At 42.6% G+C, this 15518-nt stretch overlaps 1 protein-coding gene across 2 annotated transcripts in view; it reads left to right on the top strand.

Annotated features, from left to right (window-relative positions):
* The window catches only part of LOC115459124 (T-box transcription factor TBX15), a 90141-nt gene that overhangs the window by 59104 nt on the left and 15519 nt on the right, over positions 1–15518 (top strand). For both annotated transcript variants that reach the window (XM_030188995.1, XM_030188994.1), the window contains one exon: positions 6004–6101. In XM_030188995.1, coding sequence (XP_030044855.1) covers positions 6004–6101 — 98 coding nt within the window. The remainder of the gene's footprint in view (positions 1–6003; positions 6102–15518) is intronic.

The following is a 15518-nucleotide window of genomic DNA, read 5'->3' as shown; positions in this document are numbered from 1 at the left end:
CAAACTGACACCACGAAAGAACAGATTTGTCTTCAAAATAAATGATCAAACTGTGACACAATCCACCACATAAGCAGGGGCGAGCCATGTGGAATGAATTAGCAATTGAGATCTTTGGGACATCTTTTTTCATTTTCCATACAATGGAATTGTTTGATTTATTGCCTATTATTAAAACTTTATAGCACTGAAAAAAAATAAAAAAGATGAAAAGACACAACAAACTTTTGATACCTATTTAAAAGCAGATTTTATTTTGAAAAAGGGGCCAGGCAATACGCTTCTTCTGTTTGGTTTCCTCTAGAAAGAATGTGGTCAAGGTTAGAGCTGTGGTTTTAGGTGTATAACCCCCCTCCCACATTCAAAGTAAAGATTTTCTTTGTTCTTCTTTCTTTCTTTTTTCTCAAAGAGATAAATTATTTCTGGAAGTCTGCAAATGATCATAAATGTGAATTCTGTATAGTGATAATCAGAAGATAATATATTATTTTTATCATTGTATGAACTTTCAGTGAAGGATTGTAAAAGAATGATAAATTATTGGGTTTTGCTTTGGTTAATCTATATCAGATCTTCATCTATATCATCTTAATGGTCTTTCTTTGAGAAAGTAAGAGGCATTTAGGGGGTATATGAAGCCTGTTCAACATTTAGAAAAGGCTCTTTATATAATTGCATGGTGGTTGATGTGTACTTAAATATATGCGGTGATAAGATGGTGTGTACTTACACACTCATCAAATGTAGGAATTCACGAGGGCATAGTTTGGGTGAAGTGATGTTGTATAGACTTATTTCATAAAATATGTGGGTACACCCACAGACTACACATACATATCTACACCTGGAGCAGGTGTAAATAAGAGCATCATCATTTATGCACTTTGAGGGTTCATAGGTGCCTATTGGACTAATTTTCAAAAAAAAAAGGACATCCATCTTTCAACATAAATCAGAAGATGGACGTCCTTCTCCCAGGGATGTCCAAATCAGTATAATTGAAACCCAATTTAGGACGTCTCCAACTGCAGTCCGTCGCAAGGACGTCCGAAGTTCACGGGGGTGTGTCTGAGGCATAGCGAAGGCGGGTCTTGGGCGTGCCTAACACTTAGATGTCTTTGATCCATAATCGAAAAAAACAAGGACGTCCCTGACGAACACTTGGACGTTTTCACCTGGACGTGTTTTTTTTATGAATAAGGCACAAAAAGGTGCCTGAAATGACCAGATGACCCCCGGAGAGAATCGGGAATGACCTCCCATTACTCCCCCAGTGGTCACTAACCCCTCCCACACTCAAAAAACATCTTTACAAATATTTTGTGCCAGCCTCTATGCCAGCCTCCATGACAGTGCATGCAGGTCTCTGGAGCAGTTTTAGTGGGTACTGCAGTGCACTTCAGACAGGCGGACACAGGCCCATATCTCCCCTACCAGTTACCTTCATCATAATCAAAAGCCGATTTTGGGCATCCTCAACTGCTTTTCGTTGCAGGGATGACCAAAGTTCAAGGGGGCATGTCAGCAGTGTACCGAAGGTGGGACGGGGGCGTGGTTAAGAGATGGGCGTCCTCGGCCGATAATGGAAAAAAGAAGGGTGTCCCTCACGAGCATTTGGCTGACTTTACTTGGTCCATATTTGTTTTTCATGACCAAGCATCAAAAAGGTGCTTGAACTGACCAGACGACCACCAGAGGGAATCGGGGATGACCTCCCCTGACTTCCCCAGTGGTCACTAACCACCTCCCACCTCGAAAAAAACAATTTCAAAAACTTTTGTTATTTTTTTTTAGAGTATGTCCTTCGCTATGCCTCCGTCCCTGCGAGGACGTCCAAAATGTGTCAGAAGATGGGCGCCCTTCTTCTTCGAAAATAAGCAGGATTGATAACTTCCCTCCTTAGTTGCACGGCTGGCTACATACATGTGTAAGTGTGGACATACCCATGAAAGAGCTGGTATTCTGCACATATACCCACATAATTGGTACATTAATGCCAGTGTCCAAGTATCCAATTGCCCTTCATGCACGTGCTAATTTGCATGCTAGGTTCATAGCATGGGATGGGTGGGAGATGGGTGGAATATGGGTGGGAAATGGGTGTGGACTACACCTTAAAAATACCACATGCTGTTACTACTGCACATAGTTCAGATCACTTAACACCACCCCAATAGGAGGCAGTAACCCCTGGATTCTATATATTTATTTATTGGGATTTATTAACCGCCTTTATGAAGAGATTCACCGAAGATGGTGTACAGCAGGTACAGTTTAATATAAAACTTATAATTTTGTTAACAGCATAAAATAGTAAAATAACCAAAATAAACATAAATACAATAAATGAGGTAAACAGTAAATTGAAATCTAATAATAGAACTACTTTGAAACAGTATCAAAAATATGCACATTTAACAGCACTGGAATTAAAATACCAGAGATATAATACAATGTTAGCATAATAATAATGATATACCTGAAAAGCATGCATTAGAACGTTCAACTAACATAGATATGATGCTTAAGATTTTGTACAATACGGCTTACCATATAGCTGAGGGACCAAAAGCAGATATATAATGGGAACAAGATGCATGGTACAGAGTCAGTTGGGAGAATCTGATGGTTAGTTAAAGGCAAGTTCATTGTATAGTTAAGCAAGAGATAAGGAACTGATCTAAGTTACAGTGTGTGTAGCAAGCTAGTCCAGGTGCAGAATGAATGTACAGTCAGTCACCCTCTGTATTAAAGGCTTGGGAGAAGAGCCAGGCTTTCACCTGGGGACTAAAGTTCTGCATGCAAATCAGCGCACATAGCCGATTTAAGCGTGCATCTTAATTGATTAACAAGCCAATCAGCATTGATAACTGACCGCTAACAAGCAATTATCAGCACTAATTGGCACTAATTAGAATTTACATGCGCAGCTTTCTAAGCATATTCTGTAAAGTGGTGTGCCTAAATTCTAATGTGTAGGTCAGAAAAGGGGGCATTGCTTATGGGATAGGCATGGGCGGGTCATAGGCAATCCTAAAACTTACGCACAATGTTATGGAATATTTCCAATCTGTGCCTTCGTTAGGCGCAGGCGTTTACACCAGGTTTTCATTGGTATAAATGGTTGCACCTAAATTTTAGTTGTGGGACAGGTGCTACACTTATCCTATAAGCTGCGCCTAACTTTAGGTGAGGTGTGTAGAATAGCGCTAAACGAGGTTTTTTTTTCAGCGCTGACTTTTTAGGCACCATTTATTGAATTTGGTCCTAAGTGGATCCATACCATCTGGCAATGCACTTAACACACTGTAAAGGTTCTTCTGTTGTGGTAACTGCATGGGAAATGCTAGGAATGCCACCAATAGTTACCATGGAGACTTTTCAGTTACTGCATGATTATTTATTTATTTACTTATTCCGATTTATTTATTGCCTTTTTGAAGGAATTCACATAAGGTAGTGTTCATCAAGAATAGGTCAAATACAAGCAATAGCCAATTACAGCTGTAAAGATGTTCAAACAATACAGAGTCTGCTACATTACAGTGTCAACACAACACACAATAGAACATTTTAATAGACAGCATAAGGTATTCTTCAATATATCCTACTAAAAGGATTAATGGATCTATTACTTTTCCAAGGTTCCTACTCTGTCTTTATGCTAAAGATGAAACTTCCATCCCTAAATATTTTTGTCTGAAAAACAAGTTTGACAAATCTTAAAACCTTAGGAAGTTTCATGAGTGGAATGATTTGCCCGATATTAGAAATGAAAAAGATTACATAATTTTCAGAAGATTTGGGAAAACATGGATATTCTGTAAATATTTCACTTGAATTAGTTTTATTAAATAACAATGCTTGATTCTTGCTCTATAAAATATGACTTCAAATATTTTGTGAACTCATTATTTGTACTATGCATCAATAATAGTCTATTATTGATGTAATATTTTCTTGCATTTGTAATCTACTCTGAGCATGTATTTGGTAGTAGTGAACTAGAAGTGATAAAATTAAAATACTGTAGATACTGTTAACATGGAATTTGGGTGCATGGATGGTAATCCTATTAAGGGGTGCCTACGTTTGGGTGCCAAGAGTGCACATATTGGCGCCTATATATTTTTTGTTTTATATAGAAAAGCAGGTGCCTACATTCCTGAACAGGGTACTAGCAAAACAGGCCACAAACGAGCCTATACTTATACCAGCCATAGAGCTGGAGTTGAGGAGTAACCTAGTTGTTAGTGCAGTGGACTTTGAGCCTGGGGAACTGGGTTTGATTCCTACTGCAGCTCCTTGTGACCATGGGCAAGTCACTTAACTCTCCATTGCCCCAGGTGCAAACAAGTATCTGTACATAATATGTAAACTGTTGAATGTAGTTGCAAAAACCACAGAAAGGCAGTATATCAAGTCCCATTTCCTTTTCTATAAAAATGCTGGTGCGTAGATTGTGAAAGAAGGTATATATGTAAATGTGCACTCCACCCATGTTCTGAGCAAATTGTGCTCATGTGAACACCTACTTGCAAAGTATGTGTTATTGAATAATGCACAGAACAGCATGTGGCCACTTACACACATAAATAACTAGAAAACTGGCAATTATGTGCATTCTTACCACCTATAGAATTAACCCCTCGCCATACAGCAACTGCAAACTTTACTACACATTATTCAGAGGGCTCCTTAGTTTTTATCCTGGAATGATGCAACACATTCCCCTGGATTCTATATAGCACGACATAAGGTGTGTGTGCAAATCTGGTCATTATTCCAGATTTGTGCACACAAGTTAATTAGTTAACAAGCCAATCAGCGCCGATAACTGCTACTTAGCAAGCAATTATTGACACTACTTGGCATTAATTAGAATTTAAGCCCACAACTTTCTAAGCATATTCTGCAATGTGATGCGCATAAATTCTAAGTTGCATAGTTGAAAAGGAGGCATGGCCAAGGGTGTGGAATAGGTGGGTCGTGGTTGTTTCTAATATCTATGTGCATTGTTGTAGAATACACCCGATCCATGCCTAATTTAGTGTAGGGATTTACACCAAGTTTGCTGTAACTGCCTGCGACTAACTTTAGTTGTGCGGATGAGCATTCAGTTTATTCTATAATGCATGTGGAAATTTAGAGCTTCTTTTACTAAGCAGTAGTAAGCCCAATGCAGGCTTACCACTCGCTACACAGGAAGTAAAGCTGAGCTACCGCAGCAGCCCAGTGGTACTTCCCACCTCTAGCACGCTGTCATTTCCGGCGCTACAAAAATTTATTTATTTTTGTAGTGCTGGAGTGTACCTGGCAGTAATCGGACAGTGCCACGCGCTGCCTAATTACTGCCCAGTTAACATGGGAGCCCTTACTGCAACCTCAATGGGTGGCATTAAGGTCTCCCCCCACCCACAAATGGCCGCATGGCAAGTGCTTTACTTGCCGCACGGCCATTTCCTGCAGGAAGTCGAGACTTCCCTTTCACCAGATGCATTAAAAGGGGGCCTCAGTGCATGTGTAAACCATGCACTGACGCCAGTGCCAGCCTCCTTTTGCCGCAGCTTGGTAAAAGGGGCCCTTAGGCTTATTATGTAAAGTATACCTAAATTTAGGCATACTTTATACAATACGTCTAGATGTATTTTTTTTCAGACCAGATTTTTCAGGCACCATATATAGAATCTAGTCCATTGTGTCTGGAATGTAATGCGAAAGCTGTTAACACCTCTGGACTGGGAGAATCTTAATTTAAACTGCAGAAGGAAGCTGAGCTCTGCTATAGGATCTTCCATGTTGGGGAATGATCAGTCCAGTTTTTCTATAACAAGCACACCCTGTGCTACTGTTTGATTAATTTACAGCTGACAGGGTGACCTTTCAGTGACCATTTGCAGCTTGTCAGAAGAGCTTCAGGCTCTTCCCTTTATTGAATTAGGTGCACTTCTTGACTCTTTTTATTTTACAGATATCTCTTTACTCATTTATTTTTCATTTCAGGACTGGCCTGGAAGCCATTATGGAAACATATGCTTTCTGGAGGCCACCTGTGCGCACCCTCACCTTTGAGGATTTCACCACCATGCAGAAGCAGCAAGGTTAGTCGCTGGGATGGGAGCAGAAATACTGGAATAGAATGGAGAAATCCAGTGTTTCATATGGTAGCCAGCTGAACTCTTGCTTGTGTTATTTGTGAATGCTAAAAGAGAAGGGACGGAAAAGAATGTGTAGGTGGTCAGACAGCATCTGAGTAATAGAACTTGAACTTATTAAATTATTTCTAAAAGCTTAGGGATCAATATTCAAAGCAGTTTAACCAGCCAGAAATGGCTCCTGGCCAGTTAAATTGTTTGTGTGGGGCTATTCGCAGATATTCAGTGGTACTTGACTGGTTAGTGCCACTGAACATCATCACAGACCACTAAACTGAGAGCTGGCTATTCTGTGAGTGGAATGGAAGATGCAGAAGCAGACACGGTGAGAGATGAATGACAATCTTTATTGTAAAATGCAGGTAAAAGGGTCCTTGACATGGCCGTGTTTTGCCTTGCTGGTCTGCTTCAGGTGCGATACAATCCTAGTCAGTGCTTTTTTGTGCCAGTACACGTCTTTTTTGTGTCTTCCCTCACTGTGTCCCGCCCTCAAGGAAATAGGAAGTTACATCAGAGGAGGGTGGGACACAGTGAGGGAAGGCCTGAAGCGATCTGCTTGTTTTGCAGACGCGAGGCGCTGAGCTGCCTTTTCAGAGATTTAAAAAATGTAGGGGGCCAGGTAGTAGAGAGAAGGGGGCTGAGGGTAAGCAGGTGGGGACTGGGTCAGGGGGACTGAAAAGGGGGGTGTCAGATGGGAGAAGGGGGCTGGCAGGCAGCGGAGAAGGAGGATGGGCGGGTGGGAGGGAGGGAGAATCGCTGGACATGGATAGCATGGGACTAATGGGGAGAGAAAAATTGCTAGACATGGATGGCAGGGGAGGATGGGGGGATGGAGAATTGCTGGACATGGATGAGACCGGAGGGCAAGGGAAAGAGGAGAATCGCTGGACATGGATGAGAGGGGAGGACAGGGGCAGAGGAGAATCGCTGGACATGGATGGAAGGGGAGGGCAGGGGAGAGAGAAGACATGCTGGACATGGATGGGAGGGCAGGGGAGAGAAGAGAAATGCTGGAAATGGATGGAGAGGAGAGCAAGCGAGAGAGGAGAATTGCTGGTCATGGATGGATAGAGGGGAGGGCAGGGGAGAGAGGAGAAATGCTGGACATGGACAGAGGGGAGGTGAGAGGAGAAATGCTGGACATGGATGGAGGGGAGGAAAGAGAAAAGAAGATGCACATGGATGGCAATTAGGGAAAGGGAAGAGAGGAGAAAAACTGCATATAGTTGTATCATGCGATATAACCACCTATCTGTTAGCCGCTAACCATGAATTTTCAGTGGGTTATGGCCAGCTATGTCCCACTGAAAATTCACATATAGCCGGTTATGATGCATTTAATCAGTCAGGGGGTCAGTGTATATTTGAAAAATAATTGACATTTTTCTGATTGATATAGAATGATACAAACTTCTGAAGTAAACAAACCCTTTCAAACAACAGTAACATTTTGTTTTCACTATTAAACAAATTTTTGGGCCAGAAAAGGTACTGTCAGTTGACATTTAGGGCCTGACATACTCAATGATTTTTTTTTCTTTTCACATCCATGGGAAAAATGAGTAGTAGGTGGCCCATCGATCTTTCAAAGACATTCAGTCTGATCAGTTTGAATCAGGCAAAGACACTTCACCTTTCCATCGAAACACTGGGTCCTGCTTCTAGAAGAGGCTTTTGGAGATTTAGAGGGTTTATCCCCTAATTCTATAAAAGACACTAAAAATTGTGTGTGCAAATTTGGATGTGAGCCCAATTTGCACACGCAGTTTAATTGAATAATGAGCTAATTAGCACTGATAATTTCCTTTTTAATAAGCATAGGCGGTCAGTGGCCCAACTGTTTGAGGAGGCTAAAGGGGGCGAGGTTAGGGGTGGTACCAGCAGTGGGGCTTACATCCATAATTGTCTGACAACACACCTAGCTCTGCCCCTCCTAGCTCTGCCCTTGTTGACAAGATGTGTTTTAAAATTCAAGCAAAACTTGTACAGAAAAACTAATTCAAATAAGCACAATGCTATCATAGGACACCTATCTAGCCCATTTTCACTCACCCAAAACAATAGCAAATGCTATTGAAAACAATAGCAAAATATTATTAGAAATGAGGCACTGCCTACGCATGGTCCATTTGTAAAAAGTCAAAAGTTGTTCCAGTTGGATAGGATGTGCCTTAAAGTTTTTCATTTATTTGAAAACTTTCCATATATAGATATAATTATCATGAAATAAAAATTGAATACCACTACAACAGCTTTAAAAATATTGTAGCTGGTAGAGACTCTCTATTTTGTGCTCAGTGAGGATATCCTTTTTCCTGATGGGTTCATCATAGCAGCTGTTGTAATGTGCCTAAGGAAGCCTGGTGTTATAAAATGAGATGGACTATATTGAAATTAAATGGAAGTAAAATTAAACTCACCTTTCATTAGGGCACATGAAATCACATCTTCACAGGTCAGTTCTCAATCTAACCTTCTTGGGCTCCCCCACCTCCAGTGGCCACCCCCGTTTCAAAACCCCAGCCAGCCTGCCTCCCCCCTTAAAAGCCATGGGTCCTTCCCCAGTGGTTCTGACCACTGAAAAAAAAAAAAAGAAAACTTGTATCTTCCTCTCCCCGCCAGTGCCCACCCCCTGCTCACTTCTTTTTTTACCTGGTGGCCAGCCTGACTCGCTACCTCCCTAAAGCTCCTTCCCCAGCGGTTCTGAGCACTGAAAAAAAAAAGCTGCTGGTATAGAGCCATGTGCTGCGACACTCACTCAAGGCTCACAGCCACGCTCTGCCGAAACGGCAGCAGGAAGTGTGTCACAGGAGGAGGTTCTGGGCAGAGCTGTTTGTGAGTCTGTGAGTGAGTGTTGCAGTATGTGGCTCTACACTGGCAGCTCTTATTTTTTTTCTGTGCTCAGAACTGCTAAGGAAGGAACCTTAGGGAGGTAGTGAATCAGGCAGGCAGCCAGGTAAGAAAAGAAATGGGTGGTGGTGGCGGCAGCAGGGGGGGGGGGAGCCGGCGGGGAGAGGAAGATACAGTTTCTTTTTGTGCCTGCCCCGAATTCGAGGAGGGCAGGAGGTACCGACAGAGGAGGCAGGAGAAGGTATGCTTGGGCTGGGGAGGCTTAGCCTTCCCAAGCCTCTTATATGGGGCGCCTATGTTAATAAGCAATTACTGCCACTAGTTAGATATAATACAAAATATCCTATGTTGTGTATCATTACCAAACAAAAATTAACAGAACTAACATGGCATTTTGTGTTTTGTCATTCACCAAGGAGTATGGAGGAGTAGCAGCCTAGTGTTTAGTGCAGTAGACTTTGATCCTGGGGAACTGAGTTCAATTCCCACTGCAGCTCCTTGTGACTCTGGGCAAGTCACTTAACCCTCCATTGCCCCTGGTACAAATAAGTACCTGAATATACTATGTAAACCACTTTGAATATAGTTGCAAAAACCTCAGAAAGGCGGTATATCAAGTCCCATTACCCAATAATAGTGCACAGTCTTTGGAAATAGTGTTCACTATGGGCTAGATTCTATATCTGGCATCTAAGAAATCCGCACAGTAAAAAAATACACCTAGGCATTTTCTCTAAAGTATGCCTAAATTTTATTGAATAGGCTTAAATTTCCACATGGTAGAATAGGCTTAAATTTCCTTTCCACGTGACTAAATTTGGTCTTGTCCATTTAGGCCACGTTTTACTTGGCATAAATCGTAACGCCTAAATTAGGCACGGAGCGGGTGTATTCTAAATAATGCACATAGATTTTAGAAATACCCACACTAAGCCCATGGCCATGCCCCCTTTTCAACTATGTGACTTAGAATTTAGGCGCACCACGTTACAGAATACGCTTAGCGAGTTGTGCATGTAAATCTTAATTAATGCCAATTAGTGCTGATAATTGCTTGTTACCATCCAATTTACAGCACTGATTAACTAGTTAGACAATTAAGTTACACACATTGTTATAGAATACACTCCAATTTCTGCACAGATTTTCAGGCGCTATATATAGAATCTGGAGGTATGTGGAAAGAGAGCACACTAGTTTAGAAAGAATTTGCACTCTTTCCCGATAGTGGCGTCACCACACATGTGCAAAGCATTGTGCATATGCAAATTAGTATGTATCCACAAATGTGCATGCATGTACCCTATTGGGAAAAGAATGTGCCCTCTTTCTGAAACAGTGCACACTGTTTCAAACAGTGCACACTATTATAGGAAACAGAAAAAAATTACAAAATGGCCAGAAAAACCCCGTAATATAAAAATTTCAGTAAATAACATGAGAAACAATACAAAATGAAAAATGTTGGGCTTCCCATCCCTGGTATACACTGTTTTATCAACAGAAATGCCCTTTAAAGTTATCCTTTACTTCTATATCATTTTGATAGCCTTTTTCTAGACTGCTTTTTTGCTATAAATATTTGGAAAATATAGTCAAAACATGTATTGTTTGAAAATCTGGATATTAACAAGCATGATCTCGGTCCTGAATTCTGCTTCTCAATTATTAAATGCACATGCTGATAAGAGAGGGACAGCTAAAGAGCCAAGAACTCAGTAAATATTTTAATTGGAATATATTTTCAAACTCTAGGGTGAAGCTGATCCAGATTTTCATTATTAGAAAATATGTGACTTATTTCTTCAACTTAAAAAAAAAAGGGAAACAAGGGTTTGAGTATTGGAAAAAGAAAAGTTTTACTAGCTAGAGTCTTATTATTTATTCAAAATATTTAGAAGCACAACATCTGGTCTGAGATTCAGCACGTTTTAGGATTTGGCTTAGTGGCAGTGCTCTGCTCAGCTTTGAGGAACACCTAGCTTTGATCCTGTGTCCAACTTCCATTCTGTATGAGAGCAAGGGTTGGGGGGATGTTTCTGTGGAGGCAACCTTCACAGCTTTTGGAAGCTGGGAAGATGGGAATCCCAGCTATTGCTGAAGAGTGACACCTACTGGCTGGAATGAGAGTACCCACATACCAGGCTCCAAAGAGAGCTGTAATTTGGGGCCCTTTGCTAAGAGCTGTCATTTCAATAACCTAGCTAGGTGCAGTTCAGCAGTTCCAGTTCTGAAGGGGAGAAGAGAAAGGAAAACCTTCCAGCGTATTTGCAAAGTCATAGGGCTCTGGGCAGAAACCCTTATCATAATCATAATCATAATTAACCTTGCATACCATATAAAATATCAATACCAGATGGCTTGGAATGGTTCACAACAGAAAAAAATTAATACTCAGGAAAATCAATACAACATAAGCTTCTCAGTATATTGGGGGAGGGGTTTCTCATGCCTACCCACTTTGGGCTCAGGCCTGCCCTGGCCACTTAAATCGCCTGTTTGTAGTTAACAGTTAATTTTCAGCGACACTTAACCCCTTAGTGCTGCTGAAAATAACCAGCTTGAACCAAACTAAAAACCAGCTATTTTGGGGACATTCCAGGGGTGGAGTTGACACTTGGCTTGTTAAGCGATGATAGCACTTATCCGGAAAAGTCAATCACATAAATAGGACCATATAAAAGTCAGTCATATTTTTATGTAATAATCCATAGCCAGTTAAGTGTTGAATATTGTACTTAACTGGCTATGCGTTAGCTGGCTCCATAAACCTGGAATTCAATGCCAGGGCTCGGACGTGGCCCAACATTGAATTTCCAGGATTAATGCCGATGGCAGTCAGCAAAACGTTAATTGCCATCAGCTGAATATTGGGGCCAGGGAAAATACGCCAGGTAAATATAGGCTGGTGGACTGAGTTGGAAATTCAGAGAAAAAGTAGAAAACTCCTGGGCCACAATACAGTTGAAAAATAAAATCTTTGAATTTTGGAAATACAATGCAGTCTCAATTATCCGACCTTTGCTGATCCAACTATCTGGGATATTCCATAGACCCCCGGGCAATGTCATTGCATTTATTTCTATTAAAAATCTTTGTTTTAGAACAATTTTTAAAAATCAGGAACTCTATGCCTTCGTTTATGTATTGTTTGAGGGGTTTATGCAGTGTTTTCTATATTATCCGACTTTTCTCTTATCCGACGAGTCAGTCTCATTTTCATCAGATAATAGAGACTGTACTGTATTCCTATTTATCAGGCTTATTTTCAAACGAGAAGGGTGCCCATCTTTCGACACAAATCAGGAAATGGGCGTCCTTCTCCCAGGGTTGCCCAAATCGGCATAATCAAAAGCCAATTTTGGGCGTCCTCAACTGCTTTCCGTCACGGGGATGACCAGAGTTCACGGGGGCGTGTCGGAAGCATAGCGAAGGCGGGACTGGGGCGTGCCTAACACATGGGCGTCCTCGACCGATAATGGAAAAAAGAAGAGCGTCCCTGATGAGCAATTGGGCAACTTTACTTGGTCCATTTTTTCTTGCGACCAGTCCTCAAAAAGGTGCCAGATGACCACCGGAGGGAATCGAGGATGACCTCCCCTTACTCCCCCAGTGGTCACTAACCCTCTCCCACCCTATATGGAAAGCCATACTGGTTAACAGACTAAAGGACACAAGGTGAATGAATAATGTTATAGTGCTCATGAATAAACGCCAAAAAAGGAAACTACTTCATTAATACAAAACACAATGCTGAATAAAATAAAAAACCCTCTTTATTATGGTGAACAGAAAAAGCAAGCTTCAATATAGCAAACTGAGTTGTTCAATACTGTCAATGAAGAGCAATGCCATACCTGTTTGAGAGTCAAGTTCTCCACAGCAACTAAAATACCCGCACAACACACAGCAATAGATAGACTAATAAACGTGGCAATTCTATAAATTGGTGCCAAGATTCCATTATAGAATACTAGTGTTCTCAGGCATAGGTGCCAGTGGCATAGAAATAGGTGGCTGGTAGTGATCCTCAAGCCTTGCCAGTTGAAGACTCCTGCCATCTCTTCCTCCCTGCCCCCCCCCCCCCCCTTCCAGATGATCAGAGGTCTCTTAACTTTCCTCCACCAACCACTTGGTATCTTTTAAATGTCAGTTCTTCTTTGGAAGCAAGCAGTGACTCATACCCACTGCTCCCAATGGCCCCGAGCCTTCTCTCCAGTGGTGTTCCTAGGGTGGCTGACACCCAGGGCGGATCGCCGATACCCCTCCCCCCGGTGAAAGGACACCCCCCCGGGTGCAGCGTGACCCCCCCCCACCCCCGGCGAAAGGACACCTCCCCCCTGGCAAAAGGACGGACACCTCTCCCCGGTGAAAGGACACCCCGGGTGCATTTTTACCTGCTGGGGGGGGGGGGGGGCGCGCCTGTCGGCTTCGCTCATTCCCTGCTCCCTCTGCCCTGGAACAGGAAGCAACCTGTTCCAGGGCAGAGGGAGCAGGGAACGAGCGTTGCCGACAGACGCGCAGCATGCCCCCAGTGGCATGCACCCGGGGCGGACCGCACCCACCGCCTCCCCTTGGTACGCCACTGCTTCCCTCTGATGCAATTTCCTGTTTGCGGGACAAGGAAGTTGTATCAGAAAGAAGGCTTGGAGCTAGCATGTGCACTGGATGTGAGTTGCTGCTTGCTACCAAAGAAGAACTAAATGACTTTTAAAAATACCAGGCATTGGGGGAGTGGAGTTAAGAGACTCCCGATCCACTGGGGGGAGGGGGGATTCTCATGCCTACTGACTTTGGGCTCAGGTCTGACCAAAATTGGGTGTCTGGCTGTGCCCCTGATAGGTACAGCTTAAGTTAGGTGCTGTTACGCCAAGCCAATGGCAGTTGTAACTGTTGGCTCTTAATTGTGCCCTGAAGTGCGTGTAACTTGTAGTATTATGTTATTCGCATATCTCTGAGACATTCAAATGACCCACCCATACTCCTCCCATAAGAGCATGCCTCCTTCCACTTATGTGCTTAGCAATTTTGGCATATATGTATACAATGGTGCCAAGCACTTACATGCATGATTGATAATTAGTGCTGCCAATCATATTCAAAAGTGCTATTATTCTACACACACAATTGGCGCCTATCTTTAGGTGCCAAGTTAAAATTGCCGTTTAAGCCAACAAACTAGTAAACATATAAAGGGAAATATTACAACTAAGTGCCAGTGGTTACGCATCTCTTGTACCCGTGATTCAGAGAAAATGATCACTTATATGCTTAAGTGTTCTAAGATGCACTCTATAAGGTTGCACATAATCACTATGGCGCATAACTGCAAGGGGTGTATATGTGGGTGGAGCATGGGTGGCTCATGGGCGGGGCTCCCAGTTATGAGTGTAAATTGCAGAATGCTGTAAGTTATGTGTGTTTCTGTCACAGGTCTATGGCTGGTGTAACTTATCGCAGGGGTGTAGTGCTCTTCGAGTCAACTGGTCTGGTCGCTTCTTAACTCCTGAATGGGAAAAAGTAAAAAGAAATGTTAAAAAACAACACAAATCCATAGCTCAATTCAGTCCAGTGTTTTCAGCTATCCAGACAGTAAACTTAAAATCCTCAAAGGTCAAAACACAATTAACTCCTGCTCCTCCAGAGCTGAAAGATACCCCCAGCAATCTTATTTTCTTGCATAAACATTTGTTAGAGCCCTCAGGAGCACATCTCCCAGGCACACAGCACTTCTCCCCTCCCTCACCAAGTCCATTGCAGTTCAGCAGTTCCAATTTAGAGGGGGAGAAGAAAAAGGAAAACTCTCCAGCGTCTTTGCAAAGTCATGGGGCTCTGGGCAGAAACCCTTATCATAATCATAATTAACCTTGAATTCCTTATCAACACCAGATGGCTCACGACAGTTCACAACAGAAAAAAAGAATTAACACTGAGGAAAATCAATACAACATAAGTTTCTTAGAGGGGCATAATCGAACGAAAACGTCTATCTCCATGGGCGTTTATCTCTGAGAACGGGTCCGTGAAGGGGCGGACCGAACCGTATTTTGGGAAAAAATAGACGTCCATGTTTTAATCGACAATTTGTGAGCTGGGCGTTTTTGTTTTTCAGCGATAATGGAAAATGAAAGCGCCCAGCTCAAAAACGAATAAATCCAAGGCATTTGTTCGTGGGAGGGGCCAGGATTCATAGTGCACTGGTCCCCCTCACATGCCAGGACACCAATCGGGCACCCTAGGGGGCACTTTTACAAAAACAAAAAAAAAGGTAAAAGAGCTCCCAGGTGCATAGCACCCTTCCCTTGGGTGTTGAGCCCCCCAAATCCCCCTCAAAACCCACCACCCACAAGTCTACACCATTACTATAGCCCTAAGGGGTGAAGGGGGGCACCTACATGTGGGTACAGTGGGTTTGGGGGGTGGTGTGGAGGGCTCCCATTTACCAGCACAAGTGTAACAGGTGGGGGGGATGGGCCTGGGTCTACCTGCCTGACGTCCACTGCACCCCCTAAT

The sequence above is a fragment of the Microcaecilia unicolor genome, unplaced genomic scaffold (assembly GCF_901765095.1).
Source record: "Microcaecilia unicolor unplaced genomic scaffold, aMicUni1.1, whole genome shotgun sequence".
In the NCBI taxonomy this organism is placed as follows: Eukaryota; Metazoa; Chordata; class Amphibia; order Gymnophiona; family Siphonopidae; genus Microcaecilia; species Microcaecilia unicolor.
Note: the sequence above shows the minus strand (reverse complement) of the source record. Positions and strands in the feature narration are given on the sequence as shown.